This window comes from Leuciscus leuciscus, assembly GCF_965113295.1.
Source record: "Leuciscus leuciscus genome assembly, chromosome: 12".
In the NCBI taxonomy this organism is placed as follows: domain Eukaryota; kingdom Metazoa; phylum Chordata; class Actinopteri; order Cypriniformes; family Leuciscidae; genus Leuciscus; species Leuciscus leuciscus.
The window spans coordinates 15,246,396-15,269,627 of NC_138736.1; the positions used below are offsets into that span (position 1 = coordinate 15,246,396).

Below are 23,232 nucleotides of genomic sequence, written 5' to 3' on the forward strand. Positions count from 1 at the left end.
TGACCCTAGACCACAAAACCAGTCACATGGGTCAATTTAAAAAAAGCTGAATAAATACATTTTCCATTGATGTATGGTTTGTTAGGCCGAGATACAACTATTTGAAAATCTGGAATCTGAGGGTGCAATGAAAAAAAAAATCAAATTGAGAAAATCGCCTTTAAAGTTGTCCATTTATGTTCGCGATTGTGCTTCATTCACTCATAAAAAATTAATGTTTTTTTACAAAATATCTTCATGGAACATGATCTTTACTTAATATCCTAATGATTTTGGGCATAAAAGAAAAATCGATAATTTTGACCCATACAATGGGTATGCTTTTGCCCATACAAACGCTATTGCCACACATATACCCATGCGACTTGTGACTGGTTTTGTGATCCAGGGTCACACATGACACTTAGATGTCTGACAATGGAATTTCAACTGAGTCATATCTTGTATCATGTATCATGTGACAGCAAACGCTAAATATTACAACAGAGCCAGTCACATCTGATTAAGCATAGTGGTAGATCAAAACAGATAGTAATTAGTGTGTGAGAACAGGTCAGATGAGTGTTTCACAATCAACTGATGAGTGTGAAATTACAGTAAAGGCTCTAAAAGTTTATAATAGCCAAAGAGTGCTATCTGCTAGCATTCCCATTCATCTCAATGGCAGTTGTTTGGCAGGCGCAGGATTTGAAATTCTACCATCTTTACTCATTGGTGCTTAATTTTGCCCAGGTTTTTGGGATCAATCATCTGAGCCATTAATCACATGTGACTAATTATTTTAGAGCCACAGGAAATTACATCATGACAACACTAACCAGCTTAAGACCTCGATAAAGTCTGTCACTACCAGTTAGAAAGTATTCTTAGTTTTGATGTGATAGGCAGTAGATAGTAGTTCATTTTGTCAGCTATTTTGCAATTTAGTCTTTTTAGTTTATCATTTTTAGAAAAAAAATGTTTTGTTTTTTGTTTAGTCAAGTTTTAGTCAACTAATCCCTGGGTTTTCAAGGCTTGAGCCTAGTCCTAAACTAAACAATCACAAACAATAGTCGAGATCCATGTTTGGATTTATTACAGTTCATCACTGGGAAGGTTTGATCGAAGATTTAGTGCAGGAAACAGCACAAGCGGGTCGTGAACAGAACACAGACTGACTAAATGACAATTTCATTTAAGAAGAGTATCTCAAATGGAAATTGCTGAACTCCCTTAAGTAAAGCACAGGGCAGAAAATGTATCCTTTTAACAGAAAAGGGATTTAAAGAAACTACTTCTGGCAACCGCAAGCATGAAAGCTCTTAGATGCTCGATCAAAACAGTCTGTAATATTTTGTCTCCTATTTTTATTCGACAAAAACAGAGATTTTGGTCAAGTTATTTATTTATTAACTACATTTTAGTCTCATAATTTTAGTCAACAATATTGCATGTTGACAGTCATAGTTATTGTTAAATGACGTTGGTGTCATGTCATCATTGTCTTAGTAATGGGAAAAAAGGTGATCAACAAACATTGTTATTAATGGACCCCACTGACTTCCACAGTATAAAACAAAAAGCTATGGAAGTCAATGGGACCCATCAACTGTTTAGTTCTGCCATTCTTCAAAAGTATGAAAAGTATAATTTATTTGAACCATTATTGGGACTTTTTAAACAAAACAAACAAACTAACTGATGAACACTTTAAGACAGATTGTTTGTTGAGCCAAGGGCAGGATCAAACTGGTACAAAAATATCCAAACCACAGTCAAATTAGGGACAGTTGTGTGGCATGTTTTTTTTCTGGTAACAACATTGAAGGAATGTCCTTACAAGCAGTACATTTTTCAATTTCAGCTACTATGGTCATATGGTCAATTAATTTATGCTGACACATCTATTCTGTTGCCCACTAGAAGCACACTGGGCCTCATATTTTCTAAGACTTGCAATGGGAACAAGTCTTAAAAAACATGGGATGTAATCATAAGGTAGTCATCTTAATATAAAACGCATATTCATTAGAGAATTGAAGTCAGCTGCCAATGAGAAAAAATGCCCTCAGCTACTTGATAAATAATACACAACCTCTGCGTCAAAATGTTCGTGTCAGGACTGTCTGAAAGGTGACACCTGTAGGAAGTCACGCAAGCCTGATATAAACAACAAACATTACATCACAACCTGCCAACACTTTCCATACCTACCTTCGGATGAGGTCCGAGGTCCTGACTCTCTGTGGTCATTAAAAAAATGGACTGCATTTATATAGCGCTTTCATAGACCTATGGCCACCAAAGCGCTTTACATAGCCTCACATTCACCCATTCACTCACTCATCCACACACCCATCCACACACCGACGGCGGTGTCAGCCATGCAAGGCGCCATCCAGCTCGTCGGGAGCAGCTGGGGTTAGGTGTCTTGCTCATGGACACCTCGACACTTGGTCAGGTGGAACCGGGGATTGAACCACCAACCTTTCGGTTTGTAGACAACCTACATGAACCACTGAGCCACTGCCGTCCATTTACCATTAAAAAAATCTCATGGCACTAAAGAGTAGGGGAGTAACCCCGGTGTCCTGGCCACATTCCCTCCAATGGCCCTTGCCAATCATGGCGTACTAATAATCCCCATCCATTGAATTGGCTCTATCTCTCCTCTCCACCTATAGCTGGTGTGTTGTGAGCACACTGGCGCCCTTGTACTGTGGCTGCCGTCGCATCATCCAAGTGGATGCTGCACACTGGTGGTGGTTGAGGAGAGACCCCGACATGATTGTAAAGCGCTTTGGGTGTACAGTAAGCGCTATATAAATGCCTCATTCATTCATTCATACCTAGCCATAAACATTCAGAGACATGTTTGTCATACTATACAGATTCTAGATTACAAGCTTCAGGTGCAGAAACGCACACATGTACCAGTGAAACTGCAAAGGCACTATGCACTATTTGAGTCAGACTGAAAACTACTGAGACAAAGACTCTCAAGATAACAGTTCATTTAAATGAGAGACTTCCTCTTATTGTTTACCGTAAGATCATTTGCCACTTTTCATATCCGTTTACATATCCTTTTAAAAAAAGGAGATGTAGACTATACTGCCTCTCACCCATCACTTGAAGATTTTGTTGCACATTATGAAAACTTATTTCCCATATAGGTCCCTTTAAAGAATGTGATATTTTTTCTGCAATTACATTTAATTCTGCCCCAAGAAACAAACAGCCTTTTTCATACATATAAGAAATTAATTATGTGCATTCTTTGACATTCACTTGAGCAAAGAGCTAGTGTCAAAACATGAGGAAGCAGACTTCTGAAGCTGCCCATGCACGGGGGCAAAAAAAGGTTCCCTTTTCCCCTAAATCTCAGTCGCAGAAGACAGAAAGGTAATATAGAAAAAGAGAACTGAAAGGAGGGTGGGTCATAACTAATGGGGAGAAGACAAAATTATCTCTCCATTTCAAACAAATGCATGAAGCTTAAAGGGGTAAAAGTTGCCGTAATTATCCCCATTCACACAGATCTGCGGAAAATGAAAAACGCTGTATTATGCTTAGGGTTGGGTATGGTTTTTTTTTGGGGGGGGGGGGGGGGTTAATACCGGTGCCAAATCGATACTTTTAAAACTGTACCTTGTTCCTGTTTTACACTATAATGATAACAAGATTGTCATTATCATGGCTCCGTGGATTTGCACTTAACAAGCCTAGGCAGCGAATAAGAGAAAGAGAGAGAGAGAGAGAGAGAGAGAGAGAGAGAGAGAGAGAGAGAGAGAGAGAGAGAGAGAGAGAGAGAGAGAGAGAGAGAGAGAGAGAGATTGTCTGATCTTCAGGTCAAGTCATATGCCTATATTCATAAAAAAAAAAATTTAAAAAAAAATAAAGTGTGCCAGAAATCTGTGTCGTATCATCCTTTTAACATTTAAGGGTATTTTTCCTGGTGTCAGTGCTGGTCAATGCATTAAATCAATGCCATCGGCCTCTATGAAGTGAAGAATAAGTTTCACCTCGTTTCATTTTATCTATCTTTGAATAAATGTACGTTTTTGAACATGTTCGTTGAATGAACGGTTTAATGACTCACTCAAAGTCAGTCCCTTGCCGCCACCTCGACAGCTCAGGCATTTAAGTGGCACCGAAATCTGTGTTCTGATTCGGTCCAGTATACCGGTCATTATAGATGGCACCAGGTTTCGGTCCCCAACCCTAATTATGCTACCCTGCCCGTAGTTGGCGATGTCACTTTGTAAAGACACACTACGCACCTGTACAAGTAATACGCATGACGTCACAGTTTTCACAAATTTGCGTTTTTGTTGTTTACATGGAGATGATAACGGTATTAGGGTTGGGCGATGTCCCCTAAATTGGCAGTTGACGATGTTTACAGTAAAACATCGCGATGGACGATGATATCGTCGAGTGGGGGGCGGGGGGGATGCTACGGAATCGCGCTGACCATCACGAACAGAGAGAGAGAGAGAGAGAGAGAGAGAGAGAGTAGCTACTTCTACTGTGTTTACGCCACGGGAATACTCGGCTTGGCATTTTGAAATATTTATATGTTTATTTGGCCGTTTACGCTCGCAACCGAAGACAAAGACTACTTGTCCGTGTGGCGCTCGGAGCGCGCGCACAGCATCCTGTCAGTAGAATTCAGTTCTCTTTCGCGACTTATCGCGCTTTTAATATTTATTTTCAATATAAAGCACATCCTGCTCTTTTCTTTCTCATTCATTCATGTTTTATTATTAATAACTTTAAACAGAATCGTCAACTGAAATCTGTGCGGATTATCAACAATACGACACATTTATAGGACATAAAGGGTCTCTGCGGCAAAAGTGAAAGTACCAGCGGCCAGCAGGTGAAATGTTTCGAAATGTCTCTTTGAACAGCAAAGCAACCGTTTCAATAAAAGGATATATTATTGATTTTCGCCATCCATCACCTTAAACAAGCAGCAGCTGCTTGAATCCCAGTGCAGGAGCTGTAACTGTTAGGTTACCACAGAAACGTAAGCGGTTAGTTGATTGCTGTGGTGACTCGTGACACTCGCGAACAGCACTGAACACGCACTTCTTAATTTTTTTATCGTTCGTTGGTAAAGGGTGAGAGACCTTGCAGCAGGTTCCCAACCACTGGTGTACACACGAACACGAACTGCCATGAGACTGGGCTGGTCTGACAGGGTGGGGGGCGTGGCATCACGATGGTGGCTCATCCATCACGATGGACGTCAACCATCACGATGGACGATGATATCGTCCATCGGCACAACCCTAAACGGTATTGTTTTTTATTTGAAGCTAATATTTCAATAATATGACCATGATGTTGATGACCATGACCATGATGTTGTTTAATGGTCATACTTGCACTCATACAGGTAAACAAATAAAATCAAATGAATATTAAAAAAATTATAATAATGAATTTATTATTAGCTTTTAATCAACTCTCAAACCCCAATTTGGGAAAGACTGATCTACCCAATGTCTAGGAGGAATCTCATGAAATAAAAAAGAAAATGCATTTTCTATATAAAAAAAAAGTGAAACCTATTTTTTAGATTACGGTTTGCACTCTGACATTTTAGGACAGTTTATTCCCAATTATTATCACTGATTATTCATTGCTCTAATACAGTAGTTTTACTGTATTAGAGTAAAAAAGGTAATGTTATAATATGTTATTTATATTATATAATGTTAAATAGTAGGCTATAGCATAAATGAAAGCATGACAAATAATACCATGATGTACTAAATATTTATATATTAAAATACTACATATTTTTTATTTGAAAAATAAACAAAGAGAATATGAAAATTTTTAATTTAAGGTTAAATGTGCTTAACTAATATATTGCAAAAACAATTAATCACAAACACACACACAAAAAAAGAAAGAACTGGCACAGCAGAAGCCTTGCGTGAAGGAGAAGCATTAAAAAAATCTGCCTCCAGAAGAACATTAAGTATTAAGGAAAAACGGTGGCGGCATTTGCGTGCAAGCAGGTAACGCATCTCGGTCCATGGAGTCAGTGAAGGAGAAGAAAATTGCTCTCCCAGTGAAAGCTTTCATTCCCATGTGCAGTTGCCATGACTACAGCTGATGTGATTACAGTGGAGTTATGAGGTGTGTGTCAGCCAGTGTGCTGATGCACTATAGTATAATGCTGTGAAGGAACAGTGCGAGAATGCCACATATTATTTTAAGTGTGTTTGTTGAATCCAGCAAATAAAAAAACAGCCGGTGATACTACGCCATGCAGGCTGTGATGTAAGGTTGGTTTTGAGAGAGGAATGAAAACTCATGAAAAAAAAAAAAAAGGACAAATCCCATTCCCATCACAATCTGCACAGTACAGGTGATTTGAGTCTCTGGATAATGTTTTGAGGACAGACAGATCCGGCAACGCTCAGTCAGATTAATTTCATTGCACTATAGCAAAATGCACAGCTGGAGCTTCCTCAGACACAACAACACTTTTTCTGAATCATTTTCGCAATGACTTTTAACCAACTGATCCCAAGGTAGTGGATGGATGAAGTCAGTGTCTTAAAGGGATAGTTCACCCAAAAATAAAAGTTTTAATGGGAAAAACAAACACAATGGAAGTCAATGTCATCAAATGTTTGTTAACGACATTCTTCAAAAAATATATATTTAGTTTTCAGCAGAAGAATGAAATTCACACAGGTTTGGAACAACGTGAGGGTGAGTAGCCTAAATGAAGACAGAATTCTCATTTTTGGGTGAACCATCCCTTTAAAATAACCACAGGTGTAGTTAATCACATAATTACAACGACAACAATAAAAATACTAATAACAATAATTAGGCTATAGAATTATATAATATGTATTTTAATGTTTTTTATATTTTGTAAACTTCTGGATCAGAACTGTCTTTCAGTGACTGGTAATTCAACACTGACGGCCTGTACCAATATAAACTGCATAATGAACTGAATGTGCATGCACTTCACTGCAGGTCCAGACTTCAGATAACAAATGTGCTCGAAAACACCGGCTTGATTTTCAGAAGTAGATTAGATCACAAGCAACTGATACAGGGTTCTAAAATAGAAACGTAAACTTAGAAGTGATGCCTTTTAAAAACAAACATGATGTGCTGTTGATGTGTTATTTGATGCATCTACTCAATACCTGAAAAACTGTTACGTTTAAGAAACCACCAAAACAAAAACTTTAAACTAGACTTTGCAATCATAGAAATGTTCAACGTTACAACAACAGATCAACCAAATTACACAGGCAAGACTGAAAAACACGTCCTGACCACCACACAGACATACAGGGTGAAAAGCACGTGTTTCTTTCTCGGTCTCTCTCTCTCTTCGTTTTTTTTTTTTTTTTTTGTGCAAAGTTTCTACACTGTTACTAAACTAAACATACCTCATTCAACCCATCGCAACATAATAACATTAGTCAATGTTCGTTTCACGCAAAAGTTTTCACTGTAGGCTACAACTCAAATCTGCATTTGTATTTATTTGGAAGCAGGCTCAGCACAAACATACTATCAATTATCGCCCACAGTTTTGGGATTTGCCCGTGTCCTTTCCATACTATCGTCAAATACACTGAACGACGCATTTACTTCACTTCATAAGGCTCTGCAACGATTCAACGGCTGTACTCACATCAAAATGTGCTTCTCCGTGATATGTTATGCTGCGCTCCGGTGTTGATATGATAGTCCTCAGTCCGTGTATATTACCGTTTCTGAATTAAGAACAACCCCCAAACTAACGTTACTACTCGAAGTAGTCGAAAATCTGAAGCATAGTCCGTTTACCTACAGAATTCTCCATCTTTTTTCTAAAGTAGCTCGCTCGTCTCTCCCTATCTATTGTGCACACACGCTGTACTGTTGATAAGTAAACGCCGTTTTGCCCAAGGGGAAGACACAGCACACAGGTCAACGACATTACACCGCTACACTAAACAACAGCGCCATCTGGCCGTAAGACACGGAACAACATAACACATTAAACAAGGTTACAAAAGGGGGTTTGCGCATGAATGTCATAACCATTTTGAGGTTTTCTTATTGTGGGCAACGTTTTTTTTTTTAAATGATTTTTTCCCACTCACTCTTAAAAATAAAGATTGGAGAGAAATTGGAACAATTGCAAATGGATTTTTGCTATAAATCCAAAGAAGAACCATTTTGGGTTCCCCAAAGAACCTTTCAGTGAACTGTTCTTAAAATAACTTTGTTTCTCTCTTAGTGTGAAGAACATTTGAATCATCTAAAGAACCCTTTTCACTATAAATAACTATTTGTGCAATGGAAAGTTTTCAAAGATGTACCAGAAATGCCAATAAAGAACTTTATTTTTAAGAGTGAAGGCCTAAACTGAAGTGTCCATTCATTCATTCAAGAAAAAAGAAAGAAAGAAAGGAAGGCCATTTTATAAGACAGTTTGGTGCAGACAGACATAGACTTTAAACTGCATATTTCAATGCCAGATTATTCACTTTAAAGAATTATATCAAGCTTTGTGGAAAAGTACACTTTACAAAAGTACACTGTTTTTGGCAAACAGTTTGGAGTCAGATTAGTCTTAATCCCATAGTTGTATTTTGTACTCCACACACTAAGGACTATAAACTTACAGTTCCTTAGTAAAAATCAAATGCTATATTATCAAAGGCAAGGGTTTTAAGGGAGGGGTTTTCAGTCAGTCATGAGGGTTGAGTCACCTGTTCTTCTTTTTCAATGTAGACTCAAGGCATACTGTTACAGTTTCACCATTTCTGAACATTCTGAACAGGAATATGTCATATATTAGCCAAAACAGTAAGGTCTACGTGACAAGCTAGTTTACAAAGGCTTTGTTATTAATGCTGTGGATAATTGCCTAGGCTGGGCATTGTGCAATGAGCTGTGCTGTCAAACTACTAAATAGCCTAACAACAACATGCATGTATTATGAATTGGCTGTACAAAAATGTCCAATGTGATTGATGCAAAATCTGAGTCAACGTGTATGGCCTAGAATTGAAATCTTACTTGGCCTATAAATGTAGCCTACACAAAACAAGTATGATCAGTAAGTTGTGACAACATGTTTTACATTTTGATTTAACTTTAAAACAAATATGTTAAGCAATTTTCAACTTTTTTTGTTATATACAAGATTAAACTCATTTTTTAAAGTCAGTTTAATGTAGGCCTAAAGTTGAAATTACATCCAAGTTGATTTCACTTATCAAATGTTCAGTGCATAGCTAAAGGCATATTCAGCCAATAGGCTATATACAAATAAAATAAAAATCATACACTTACCTGACTTTTTCAAGACTGCAAGTTCGCTGTTCGACATTCATTGGTCTCCGTTTCTCTTTTGCTTATAAAGGGACATCCAAGGGGTTGAAACCTCAGTTTAGCGTTCGCAGTCATCTAAACTAAAACATATAGGCCCATAAAGGCACGTGCTATCTCGGACCAACACTAAAACTCACCAAATCAGTGATAGCTAATGTTTATCAAATCTGCCCACTACAACGCAGCAATATTCGTCCGTCAAGGGAACGGAACGGTGAGAGTTGTCCTGTCATCGCACCTGTCCCATCTGTGCATTCAGTGTGGATTTAAGCAGCCTAAATGTAGATCTCATTATTCACTTGAGAACCAAGTGATTACTTTTACAGCTCTCTGAAATTCTGTCCCGACTGGTAGGCCTATAGCTATCCTATTCAAACAACATTTGCAGAGCAATTTATTCAAGCAATATGTTCAATAATCACCTAGACTGTCGTCTCAGGCTTTCACTGATATAGGCTAATAGGTAGGTCAGGATCGAGCACGACAGGGGAGCGGGTAGTAAGATTAGTAATATGAGCAAAGAAGATTTGAGGCTTAGCGCCGACCTCAAAACTGGCTTTTGCGCGCAAATGGTTCCTTGCGCTTATCAACGCGAATGTGTTTTGTTGTGTAGTTTATTAATGGCTGTAATAAATGTAGCCTACTCGAATAAAACCTGTTTATTTAGGCTACATTATTTTTATTAAAATGTTCAGTGTCTGGTGATGTTCAAACTGAAGTTCTGGATAATCGAACAGAGCGCGGTTGGCAGTGATAAAAGACATTCTTCCAAAATTCTTTGGAGTTGTAATTGTGACATTCATTATCAGAGGTAGGACTAGTGAGAAGGTCTTTTTATTCATGTCTTTCTTTAGCCTAAACACTTTATAGGCCTAGTTCAGGCTCAGATTCACTGTGCGCATCGTGCCGGGGCGGCATGCCTTTATTACGGACGTGAACAGAAATTTAGTTTGGAAAAGGTACGCGTGTCGTTTTTTTTAGAAATTATTTAGCCTATTTAATAAATTCAAATATATTTTAATTTCTTACAGAGTGGAATTGTTGGTGAATTCATTCATAAACGCGTTTATCTATCATTGAAAGGCTGCGAATTAGCATACTTGCAGTTTGTAATCAAGTTTTGTTAAATTAGGCCTACATATGAGAACGGCAGAATGGCAACCAGAATTAGATGAAAGACTAAATTTAAACTTTGTTTAAGTTGGCTTAGGTTTGCAGCGTGCATGTTGCACTCTTAAAGACAGAGTAAAACAAATGATATAAACTATTTTGATCTGAATCAAAATAATGCCTGCACTATCCAATGTGTGTGAAGCAGTGTCAAGAAACAGGCTGAAACAAAAATCAACAATAACCCCTAAACATATTTCACTTTTTCTTTCTTTCTTTCTTAACCAAAAAAAAAAAAAAAGAAAAAAAAAGTTGTTAAAACAAGCTGTTAACACTTATTAATCAAAATATATCTGAGATTTTATGTTTGAGATTTTGTGAATATGTAGGCTATGCTACACTTTTGTGAGGGGTTGAAAAACCACACTGCATGCCAACAAGACAATGCGTGGGCCTTCTGCTGTAGCCTTTCTGCTGTCATCTGAACACTTGTGGTTAGACCAAAGTAAAGAGGTGCAATACACAGCAGGATGTTACACGAGGGTCTCATGAAACAGACTAAACTGAACCTGCTTACTTTCACATACAGCTGTCCATTCACAGTGACCCAATGGCATTACAACAACACTGATATAAACATTTTACTGAAACAAAATATTTACCCAAATAAAATGGAGCAAACATAATCACTTTAATACATGTACTGCCATCTATATAAATTCTAAATAACTAAATTGCTGGTGTTATGATATGAACATGCATTTTTGACCATACGTATAGACACAGAATTAATATAGGCTGTGATATATGGATCAATTTTTTATTTGTATATTTACTTATTTATAGACTTAAATTACTTAAGCCGGTTTGTAAAAATCCGGATATTTTGGTGATTCTCTTATCGTTGATAAAATCAACATTCAGAAAGTTTCTCCCTGACAAATGTTTTTTTTTTTTTCATATCACAAAACTCTTAATACTCAGGACACAGGCATAATAAAATGATTTGTTTTAGTATAATTTAATGATTTTTTTCTATGTAAAGAAATATATTTGATATTTATAGAATGGAATTTTAACATGACGTTGCACATATGACAGGTATTTGAAGTGCAGCGTGGGGGAATGTTTTAGACTCAGTTTGCGAGCGAAGGCGTGGGCGTTGTTCTCTCACCATACTGCTCTTTTCATCTCAAACCCGTGAGGTTAGATCAAAACAAGTAACAGCATCCAGAATAACAGTGGACTGTCACACACAGTAGAGTCAACCGACAAAAAGAACACCTGCTCATTCTGTTGACCTTTCAGGATAGAAATCTGTAGATTTGAGCAATAAAGACTAAGCCACATGCAATAGTTGCAAGAAATCCAACCTGAGCTCTTGTCTATGTGTCTATGTTAGCAATACCACATCTGCACAACTTCCTTTTTGGCCTCATGTATTGGCATCTAAAACATCAGGAACGAATAGTGGCAGGCCTCTGCGGACTGACACATTGACTACGTTTATTTCCAAGTTAGTGACCGAGAACTGCATTAAGCAGTCATTCTAGGACAGTGCTTCTCAAACCTGTCCTGAGGATACGTCTATCTCATCTAACACACCTGATTCAACTCATCAGCTTTACTTGTGTCTGATAAGGGAGACTTCTAAAATGTGCAATGGTGGGGGTCCTCAACAGGTTTGAGAAGCTCGGTTCTAGGAGGCCTAAGAAAAGTGATATGGTCCCATGGCCCTGAAACACCAAAGTAAATGCAAAAAGTAAAATGCTATTTTATCTTGGCAACATGTTTTCTAACTAGCTGACTGATTACTTAGCACCTTTGAGGGCTGCAGACCACTGGGAAAATTGTAATGCACAGTGTAAACATGTCTTTCCATCTACAGTCTTGGTGTATCCATCACAAGTGTTTGTATAGGCTAGGCAATAAAGGTCCACCCACTGAGGACTTCTTTCTTTCTTCTTCTGTTTCTCCTTGCAGGCCATTTCCGTCAAACTGGGTGGCGTTTGATTGGTATGTGGTGTATACATCTAACATTCTTTCAGCTCTTTGGAACTGCAGACATGAGCACCTCGACGCATTGTTGGATACTGTCATGTTTTTGCATGTTTGCTTCACACAGTAAGTTATTTGACATTTTTGCCTGAAATTTCAGTTGAGAACATTCTGTTTTAAGTATCTCACCTCATTAATTTTAAAGAGTAAGTTTAATTTGATATTCTAGTCATAATAATTACGATTTTTTTTTATTCTCTTGTTTTCAGCTACTTACTCATTCCTCCTGGCTCAGTCACCGGACCTCACACATGTCTCAGTTGGTGACACTGTACAATTAAGATGTACATTTGAGAATAGAGTTTCTTACTGCTATAGTGCTGTAACATGGCAAAAGCTGAACCTACGGACTGGTAAACTCACACCGGCGAGGTCTGGCTCTGAGACCGATTTACCTCAACATGATGTTAAAACTTGCGTTTTTACTTTAACAAATGTATCACAAAATGATTCAGGTTTGTACTACTGCATTGGCCAGCAGAACTCAATGGCTATTATTGGCAATGGAAGCAGGGTGATCGTAACAGGTAAATCTAATTCTCATCAACTATTCTATGGGTCACGGTCACTATAACAGATAACATTCTGACGTGATGATATGTGTTGTAGATCACTCTGTTGTGGAACCAGAACTATCCATCTTATACTCACCACCAGAAACTGGCTCATCATCGGTACCGCTGCAGTGTCTGGTGACCGGAGTTGTCCCGTCTCAAGTGCAGGTGTTCTGGAGGATTGGAGAGAAAGTGCATGTTGGATGGACCGAATCCGCCTGGACAAACTCCACTGATTCAGCCACAGAATTCACGCGTGCTCATCTCTCTATTTCTGTAGATGAGTGGGCAGAAACTGATGAAATCCAATGCTTTGCTGAATATAATGGCAAGAACATGTTCAAAACTCTGAAGAGATACGGTGCGTATAGCCCAAATGATAAAAGTCTCAGAGAAACATATCAGGAAAAAGAACAGGTCTACACTTATTATTGTCCAGCCATTTTTTTTAATTTTTTTTTTAAAATGTCAACTGACTAAATTGATTTTATTCAAGTTGATTTTTTAAAATGTAATTAGAAGAAAGTTGTATTGGAACTCTGAAAACGAATAAATCGAGTAAAAGTGAAAAACCGAATGTAAACAAATGATGATAACCGTTTACAGTAGATACAGAACACTGCCCACTGCATTTTGCTTCTAGTTATTAATTAACCTATAGGCATATCTATATCTAGTTTTTCAGGATATTTCAGGAACCCAACCAATCTACTCCTGGCTTCTGTACACCGGCTGCGTGGCAGCGCTGCTTACCATACTTCTAACAGTCATTATATCTGTAGGATTGTACCGAGGTGAGAATTTGGTGCTTCTGATTTAGAGGATGTTTAAATATATATGTCCTAAATAGTTGGGACTTGCACTTATTAAGTTTTGAATTTGCAAAATTAACAAATGCCTAAAAATGAGTTTTGTTTTGCTGGCTGGGCCTTTTTCAGGTTTGTTTGATTGGACTTTAATGAGTAAAGTTGTCTGACAAACAATCCAACATAACCTTGTATGTTCACAATGTTGATTCATTTATGTTGATGAATACAGTATCAGTCTTATTGAAATAAGCCTGTGTAAGTCTTCAGAATTTCCATATTAGTAGCCTTTTACTTATAAGAAATCATTCAGAATATTCATGTAGTTAAATATTTTGGAGGAAATATGTGTAAATGTGCACAATTAATAAACAAATGCCGAACCAAAATTATTAGGATATATTTTTTAAAACTATAGTAACATCAATCAATTTTGCATGAATTAAAAGGCACATGCTTTGGAAAAATTGTTCAGCCGATATATGAGACATTGTGGCATGTTTTTTATAATATATTCGTAATTTTTTTCCATTACATTCTCAGATATGTCAGCGAACAAAAAAACCAGAGGGTCAGTATTTTAACTTCTACCCTATAAACTTCAAAAAGTCTATTTTATGAATGTAATTGAAGCAACTGAACCAAACAGTTTTTGTTTTTTTTAGGCTCACAAGAAAAGATGCCCACCGCAAAATTTCATATGGTAATGTTTCCTTTCCAACCTACAACTATAACGTGGTATGCTGTTTTATAATATATAAAATATGCAATAATAGCTGTAAAATAATAAGACTAAAGACAAAAACCCTGCAAACACAAAATGTTTTATTTTTGTTTATCACAAAACATTTATTTACCCTTTAACAGGCAAACAGAACACACTGAGAGAAGAGAGTTCATCTGTTATGGTAAGAGACACAGAACATTATGTCTGAACTAAACTTTTTACTGCATGTGTGTCTTCTATGACTGAAAATGACTGTTTTTGCTGTTTCAAAAAAAAAAATTTAATGTGTGCTATTTACATGAGGACAGGTTCATGTTGCATAAATGCACTTTTTATAAAAAATCTACAGACACAATTCTATATGTATTCCACAATATGAACAAGGCTTGCGATAATATTAAATGAATATTAAATGGAAAAAAAAAGATATAAGTGGTTTTTGAAATTTGATCAAAATAGTTTTTGCCTGTAACTTTGACATTATGTGTGTGCGCTTATTTGTTATATTGGTAAAAGTTTTATTGGAGCTTGGCAGATGTGGTCACGATGTCGTGGAATGGAAAATAGCTGTGTGCAGATTCTTTAAAATATATTTTTTAATTTTTTTTAATGTATTACATGACTCAGATCATTTGATTTCGACTGATCAATTGTGGCATTGAGCAGTTAAAAATGTATGTTTAATGACCAATAAACTTTAATCAATAAGAAAGAAAGGTTGTGATGGAACTTTATGAAGTCTTTTTAGTGTCTTCACTTCTACTCCTTTTTGTACGTAGGGTTTATTTGGTGTTTTTTGACCAGTAAAGCACGTAACCTTGAACAGCAAAATATTTTACTTACAAAACTATGCTTTTGCAAACTTTTTACCAAACAAAATTTGTACTAACTTAAAATAACTATATTTTATGATCTTAACATTTTGTCCAGTGTTTCTCTGGGGATCTCATCAGTCACGGACAGGACACGAGTCCATCAAAAGAATAAAGGTAAAGCAAATTTTATATGAATAGTGTGCAACAGCAAATAGTAACCCTTGTAAGGATCATTTTCACGTGGCCTTGAGATTTTCTTTCTTTCTTTTTCTTTTTTTAGGGTGTTATAGTGGAGAAGGACATGTTGGAGTATGTTAAAAATGATTGAAATAAAAGTTAGAAAATTAAACATATTGTCTTAATACAATAAGATGACCTGTTCTTGTTTTATAATCATGAATATTTATTAGTTAGGAAATGTAGTTTTTCCTGTATATATGTTAATTTAAGTTTGTTTGTTTTTTTAAACTTTTTTTCCCTAATAAAAATCTGTCCTCTTAAAATTGGGTTAAACCATGCCTCTTTGTAGACCATCACACTTTCTAGACCATTTTCCAGAGTAGTTCATATGATGTGAAATTTTATGCGAGTTATATTTGTCCTAAAGGAAAATAGGCTGATTTAAAATACAACCTTAATAGCATCCTGCAATAAAAAATAAGGACATGAAAATTATGAGAGTGGCACCAATTCTATAGTCTTTTGTAATTCTATAGCTTTTTTTGTAAAGTTAAACATGAACCTGAGAGATTGTGTTCATAACGTATGCATATTTTCCTGTGATGGGTTGACAAACCACAGTGCATGTAAAAAGACAATGTATGGCCTCTTGTTGTAGCCTTCATACTCTCATTTAAGTGCTTGTGGTTAGACATAAGCTGCATAACAGGATGTTAGATGAGATGAACTGCACACCCGCTTGTACTGTCCATTTTTGAAGAAACTCCACTGACATTACTTAAGCCTTGATTTGAAACTGTTTATGTTGGACCTTACACCTTTCTATTGATACATAATGTTATCATTTGTCATACATGAATTACCATATTAACTTGGTCTGAGGATAAATAAAATTAGACTGCAAATCTGTATTAAATCACTGTGAATATATTTTTGAATATAATACTTAATGATAACAGATTAGAGAGCAAAGTTGTCACATCAACAACATTTGTGTTCCTCTTTTGTTTTATGCAGATTTACAGATCGTATAATGCAAACTCTGAATTAAGAAATTGCATTACATTTTTGTATTTCTGATTTCACACTATTAAGGGAGTATACTTTTATTTTGTCCATTTTACTTGGTAAAATGTCAAGCTTAAGGGGATAGTGCACCCTTACAAAAAAAATAGGTAGCCTATACTTCAAGTTCAAGTTCATAAAATATATTTGAAATTTAATAAAGCATACTTCATGTATGTACTTTGTAGTATACTTATATGTGTACTATTTTAATACTACTTGGAACAAAATTGGCCAATTTTTTTTGTGTATAAAAGTACACTTTAAGTGTAACAGTTAACTTTGAGTACTAGTTTACAAATAGTTTTTCATTTGGACTGCAACCATACTACAAGTGAACTTATAGGTTTAACTTAACATCACACTTAAAGTGCAAAAATAATACAGTTAACTATAAGTATACCACTTTTCTTTTTTAGGTATTCATTTTTACACTTGAAATGTACCTTCAACTGTATTTTTAACTCTTTCTCCACCAGCATTTTCTTTTTTTGCTAGCCAGCGCCAGTATTTTTTGATAATTTTCACAAAAATGTCATGGCCCCCAATGTTTTTTTGTTGTATGAATATCTGTACATGCAGATTGAGTTGAGTTCAAGAATAGGTCTAATAGCACACTTGAATAGACTTTTTTGTAAGGGCACCCAAACATCGTTTACTCTTTCTCTCATGCCATTCCGAATGACTGACTTTCTGCTGTGCAACACGAAAGAAGATATTTCGAATATTACAAGTGTTTTATCAATAACAGCATTGCATTAGCCAAAAACATTCCACTGAAGAAAGAAAGTCATGCAAGATTGGAGCATTTTTAATTTTCATATTTGTGTTAACTATTTTGTTGTTAAAAAACTTCATATATCTAAATAATTTGTTAACAACATGTATTCTTTACTTCAATAAGCAATTTTTTTCTGCCTTAATTTTAATACATTGTTTAACATTGTTAGCTAACTGTGATACATAACTTGGATACAGTCATCTCATAACAAATCACTCTACATTTCTGTAAAGTTGCTTTGAAACGATATGTATTGTGAAAAGCGCTATACAAATAAATGTGAATTGAATATTTTAACATGACGTTACATAATTCATTCGGTATATTTTCTAGCGTGACATTCCACATATGTATAGCTATCTGAAGTGCAGTGTAGAGAAACGGTATTGTCAGCTTGTGAGCGAAGGTGTGGGCGTTCTTACACCATACTGCTCTTTTCATCTCACACCATGTAGTTAGATAAAAACTTGTGACAGCAGACTGTCAAAAAGAGTAGTTGACAGACAAGAACAAATTCTCAGCTTGCATTGATTGCTACACAGAGAAACAAATACTAACTAATCCTGATAAAACTAATCCAATAATTGTAGATGATACGTTGAAATAGACTGCTTGTTTTTCATTAGGTACACACACACAGTATAAGTGTTACTTTGCAGCTTATTTGATTAAAGCATTATTACCTGTATAATAAGATACCTTATACGTTATACGAGTGTAATTTGCAACATAAAGAGATCTAGTATATCAGTGTATGCTTTGCAACTGCTTTTCTAAATGCTAGGAAGGTCCACCCACTGGTGAGGGGTTATTTTTAACCTTTTTGCAAGTAAAAAGGTATCTGGCATCTTTTGGCATTAAGATTGTGACTGTTAAAGGTGCATCAGAGCCTTGAACCCGTTAACATGAGTACCTGGATGTGCTGTGGGATTTTATGTTTTTGCATTTCAGCTTTACAAAGTAAGTATTTTATGCAAGTTAAGAATGTCATCACATTTATCTCATTAATATTTCATCATGTTGAATATTCGTTTTAAACTTGCTTTTACTCTCTCGTTTTCAGCTACTTACTCATTCCTCCTGGCTCAGTCACCGGACCTCACACATGTCTCAGTTGGTGACACTGTACAATTAAGATGTACATTTGAGCATAGAGTTTCTTACTGCTATAGTGCTGTAACATGGCAAAAGCTGAACCTACGGACTGGTAAACTCACACCGGCGAGGTCTGGCTCTCAGACCGATTTACCTCAACATGATGATAAAACTTGCGTTGTTACTTTAAAAGATGTAACAAAGAATGATTCAGGTTTGTACTACTGTATTAGCCAGTATAACTCAATGGCTATTATCGGCAGTGGAAGCAGGGTGATCGTAACAGGTAAATCTAATTCTCATCAACTATTCTATGGGTCACGGTCACTATAACAGATAACATTCTGACGTGATGATATGTGTTGTAGATCACTCTGTTGTGGAACCAGAACTATCCATCTTATACTCACCACCAGAAACTGGCTCATCATCGGTACCGCTGCAGTGTCTGGTGACCGGAGTTGTCCCGTCTCAAGTGCAGGTGTTCTGGAGGATTGGAGAGGAAGTGCATGTTGGATGGACCGAATCCGCCTGGACAAACTCCACTGATTCAGCCACAGAATTCACGCGTGCTCATCTCTCTATTTCTGTAGATGAGTGGGCAGAAACTGATGAAATCCAATGCTTTGCTGAATATAATGGCAAGAACATGTTCAAAACTCTGAAGCGATACGGTGAGTATAAATTATAAAAGTCTCAGAGAAACATCAGAACAAACATTAAGTGATATTTCCCCGTTTTATTCTCTGTTTTTTAATAAATCGGAGACTAGATTAGTCGCACTAAAAGGTTGGGTAACACTTTATTGACAGTGTCCCTGTAATACATTAACATGTAGATACTACAGTAATAATAATCAATTATGCATGCAACTAACCCCAAACCAAACCTTAACCCTAACCATATAGTTAATAACTATAACTTAATACTTAATTGTATAATTGCACTGTAACAAGGACACGTTAAAAATAAAGTGTGACCAACGGTTGTCTTCAAGAGGTATAATTTACACAAATGTTTTTTTTGTTTTTTTGGTGTGTTAACATATATCAAAACCTTGATGAAGTGATTAAAAATGATTAGAATAGCCCTAATAAGAAGAATAAGTTTAATAATTATGTTCTACAAATTAAAATGTAATCTCTATTATGTGAACAAAATAATACATTTTCATAAATTCAAGCAAGATACATAGGTCGATATAAAGGATTCCAAAGAATTGAACCTCGGACTCCAGAACATTACATGATAAATATTAATTATGAATATAATTGTGATGGTTAATCTTTCAGGACTGAATCAAACGACTCAATCCTTCTGGCTTCTGTACTGCTTTGGGGCAGCATTCCTGGCTATGGCTGTGATCTTCTCTATTTCTTTATGCCAAGGTAAAGATTTAAATCAATCTGGATACCCATTTCTTTTTTTTAACAAATTAATAATTTACAAATATTATAACTAACTAACATACTTAAATCAGCACATCTGAGGAAATTATTACCAATATTCATATGTTTTTATCTAATCTGTATGTAATCTGCGGTAAAAGTACATAATTCTCAGAAGAAGAAAAATTATAAAAAATATAAATGTGAAAAAACTTAAATAACTGAAGAAAAACCTGGGTTACTTACAAATTATTGATAACACTTTACAATATAGTTAATGTATTAATTAACATGAACTAAAAACGAGCAATACATTTGTTACAGTATTTATTAGTCTTTGTTAATTTTAAAATACAGTTGTTCAATGTTTGTTCATGTTAGTTCAATGTTGAAATTCACATTAACTAAGATTAATAAATGCTGTAAAAGTATTGTTCATTCTTAGATCATGTTAACTAGTTAAAGGTTCAGTCCGTCTCGAATCAACCAAATTTCGGAAACTTCCCCGGCTCAAAATTTTGATTTTGTTCATATTTTTTCTAAAGACAAACATAAATAGTGATGAAAGCCAAAATATTAAATGTCATGGATGTATATTTACTGAGTAATCCACTATTTTGTAGAGGGGGGGTTAAAATGACAATTTTCACCTGAGATTTGAAGTTACAGGCTGGTAAAAATAGATACAGGCTTGATACAGGCTAAATACAGGCTTGTGTTTTTTTGCTCCAAGCTTGCATGAGTCTAACTCAAAAGGTATTAAATATATCTTAATATCCTTTTAGATTTGGTTTTTAAGAAATATTTATTTTGGTAACTTTATTATAAAGGCCCTATATGGTTCGATGTAGATCTTAATGCAGCTCCTTGAGTAAATTGGTAAATTGTCCACTTTTTCAGTTGTCAAAAATCAAATGTGGGTCACTTTGCATACAGCTGATACTTATTCTTTTAAAGAGGAATATCTGAACAACAATGTTGAAACTTAAATGTATCTCATTTTTTTTCTATAAACACAATTGCATGGAATATACCAGTCTAAGAGCCATAAACACGTTTTTTCTAAAGTTTGTGTGCCAATCACTCAAAAAGTATTCTACTGTAAACTGTACTGTATGCAATTCAGTGCATATGTTATAGACATGTAGTCATCTTCTAGTGCATTAAATCTGCCAGTGGCTTCATCATAACACACAATTGCATTGAATGAATCTTTTTATTAAATATATTGTATTTACCCTTAACAGGTAAACAGAGTGAAGCGACTGCAGACATTTCATCTGTAATGGTAAGCATGGTATAATCTAATCATTATAGACTGATATTTAAATATACAGATATTATTATTGTTCATTAATTATTCCATTTGAATGGTTGTTCGTGAATTTGTGAAAACATAACATTTAAAAAAAGAAAATCTTGACAAAAATACTTAATATACTATAACCTGAAGAGTCAAAATGATTTGTCAAGTACAGTTAAGAATAGTTTTGGTGTGGATATATTAAACTTCTTTTTTTTTTTTTGTCTAGTTTTATCCAGTGGATCCCATGAATTTTGAACAGAATTTAAGTCCAACAAGAAAAAAATAAAGGTAAAAAGAAAATGTATGTATTTTCTATTTGTATGTACTTTTTGACTGTAGACTTGCAGCCTGGTCTCATTGTTAATACGTAGATATTAATACGTAATTTTCAAAGACACAAAACATACTTTTTTTTACGTTTGGATATATGCTGAAATGTATAATAAGGACGTATTTGCAACATTCGTTTTACAGCTACAAAACGTTAAATATTTACAAATCTTTCATTTCATAAAGATTTCTGTATAATTCCCCTTGACCCTACTCCCAAACCTAAACATACCCATTTTATACAGAATATATATAGAATAAAACGTAATGGACAGAGATGTGTAGGGAAATGACAATTTTAGTAACAATATAGCATTCAAAATATATTTTGAGCCGCTAATCCTCCTACCCCTAAACTTACACATAGCCATTTCTTAAAACTGTGAAGAAAAACATAACAGGCAGACAAGTGTTATCACAACAATTTATTTATTCAGATAATCTGTTCTTTTTTTCAGGGCATCAATGGAGATCAGTGTTAATGCAAAGGAATGTTGGTGTATGCCACACAATCATTGAAATGAAAGTTAATTATATTGAAATTTACATCCTTAATGTAGAGTTGTTGTTAAGTCAAAATTATAACAATAATCTGTATTATTGTTTGATTTATGTATGGTTCCAAATAAATATACTTTTACTTATTAAAAGCTGGAAATACATTTTGATGTATTAGGAACAGAAATTGCCCTCTGCCTTTGAATCCTTTGTTAGGAAGCCAACTTTTATTTTGGTGCAAAGTTTCTTGAGGAACCTCTTTTGAATATGCATGTGCACAAGTTATATTTGAGAGCTAAAGATTTTCAGTGAATAACGACTTATATTCAAAGCATATGGTTTAGAAAAACTTGTTTTGTATTTTGCAGTTAATCTCTGCATCATTCAAACACATGATATATTTGAAGTTTGCCAAAGCTTGAAGGAATTAGGCTACACTTCACTGAACAACATTACTCATAATCTCTAAAAGTAAGATCAACGAATCTGAGACTTTCTGACATTCTCATGACAACTTGCTATTACTCCTCAATCCCAAATTAATTGCCATACCTGGCTGTACTGAATATGACTCTTCAGTAGCGAACCGTGACTCTTGAACCTTGGCCTCGGCAGGAAAATCAGCATAGCTTACGGTGTTCTCTTCTAAAGTACTGCAGAAGTTACATTTGACAAGAAATGCAACAAGCAAACAGTACAGTGAGTGTGAGTTATCACCAAAATAAAACAAAATGTAATAACATGCAAATCCTCATTACAAATTATTGCATCACACAATCGGTGTGCACTTAGAGGAGTCCTATTATGCGTTTTCACTTTTTCATCTTTAGTTCGTAGTGTGTAATGTTCCTGTTTGAGCATAACAAAGATTTGCATGGTTGCAAAGCTCAAAGTCCACTCCAAAGGGAGATATTTCACAGAATTCACTTTCCAAGAAATGAAGCTTTAGCATAAGTTCTGCCCGGAAGACTCAATTACTACGTCACTTATTACCTTCACATCTATCCAATCATGTCCTAATACTTGCTGTATAAAAGATCGGTACTTACACATGTTTGAGTTCGCAGACGCTGACGCAAACAATTACCTCCATCCTCCCCAACACCACCAGGATGGTCCTGTCCTTACCTCCCCGGGGGTCGGCTGCGCCCCTGCCTTC

At 35.6% G+C, this 23,232-nt stretch overlaps 2 protein-coding genes across 9 annotated transcripts in view; one reads left to right on the top strand and one right to left on the bottom strand.

The window, feature by feature from the left end:
• sema4ab (sema domain, immunoglobulin domain (Ig), transmembrane domain (TM) and short cytoplasmic domain, (semaphorin) 4Ab) overlaps positions 1-13,301 on the bottom strand; it is a 45,209-nt gene extending 31,908 nt beyond the window's left edge. The window contains exon 1 of one of the 3 annotated variants that reach the window (XM_082185337.1): positions 13,180-13,301. The gene's annotated coding sequence lies outside the window, so the exon portion shown is untranslated. Of the gene's footprint in view, positions 1-7,669; positions 7,947-13,179 lie in introns of those variants that run through there. The other 2 variants (XM_082185336.1, XM_082185338.1) reach the window with 2 other exon arrangements.
• Positions 12,435-22,225, top strand: LOC309510534 (uncharacterized protein). 6 transcript variants are annotated; one of them, XM_082185357.1, is made up of 13 exons: positions 13,305-13,443; positions 13,760-13,876; positions 14,432-14,459; positions 14,554-14,591; positions 14,756-14,796; positions 15,546-15,604; positions 15,711-18,416; positions 18,520-18,837; positions 18,920-19,225; positions 19,844-19,939; positions 21,187-21,227; positions 21,472-21,533; positions 22,034-22,225. In XM_082185357.1, exons 7-12 carry the CDS (start codon positions 18,362-18,364, stop codon positions 21,529-21,531), a joined length of 876 nt encoding a protein of 291 aa, XP_082041483.1. In that variant the 5' UTR covers positions 13,305-13,443; positions 13,760-13,876; positions 14,432-14,459; positions 14,554-14,591; positions 14,756-14,796; positions 15,546-15,604; positions 15,711-18,361; the 3' UTR covers positions 21,532-21,533; positions 22,034-22,225. The 6 variants fall into 6 exon arrangements, 5 of the variants coding, with proteins under 5 accessions (XP_082041482.1, XP_082041480.1, XP_082041481.1 ...); XR_014210386.1 differs by lacking the exons at positions 18,520-18,837; positions 18,920-19,225; positions 19,844-19,939; ... (1 more) ...; positions 21,472-21,533; positions 22,034-22,225 and adding exons at positions 12,436-12,594; positions 12,738-13,055 and having other exon boundaries at positions 13,138-13,443; positions 14,554-14,626; positions 15,711-18,278; XM_082185354.1 differs by lacking the exons at positions 18,520-18,837; positions 18,920-19,225; positions 19,844-19,939; ... (1 more) ...; positions 21,472-21,533; positions 22,034-22,225 and adding exons at positions 12,436-12,594; positions 12,738-13,055 and having other exon boundaries at positions 13,138-13,443; positions 13,778-13,876; positions 15,711-18,278.
• Positions 22,226-23,232: the final 1,007 nt, after the last annotated feature.

Bases quoted from the DNA above. Each gene is read 5' to 3' on its own strand.
- LOC309510534 (XM_082185353.1), top strand. From the start codon at position 12,489: ATGTGGTGTATACATCTAACATTCTTTCAGCTCTTTGGAACTGCAGAC. The intron at 13,056-13,137 runs GTAAATCTAATT...TATGTGTTGTAG, and splicing joins AAGCAGGGTGATCGTAACAG to ATCACTCTGTTGTGGAACCA. The intron at 14,592-14,755 runs GTAATGTTTCCT...ACCCTTTAACAG, and splicing joins CCACCGCAAAATTTCATATG to GCAAACAGAACACACTGAGA.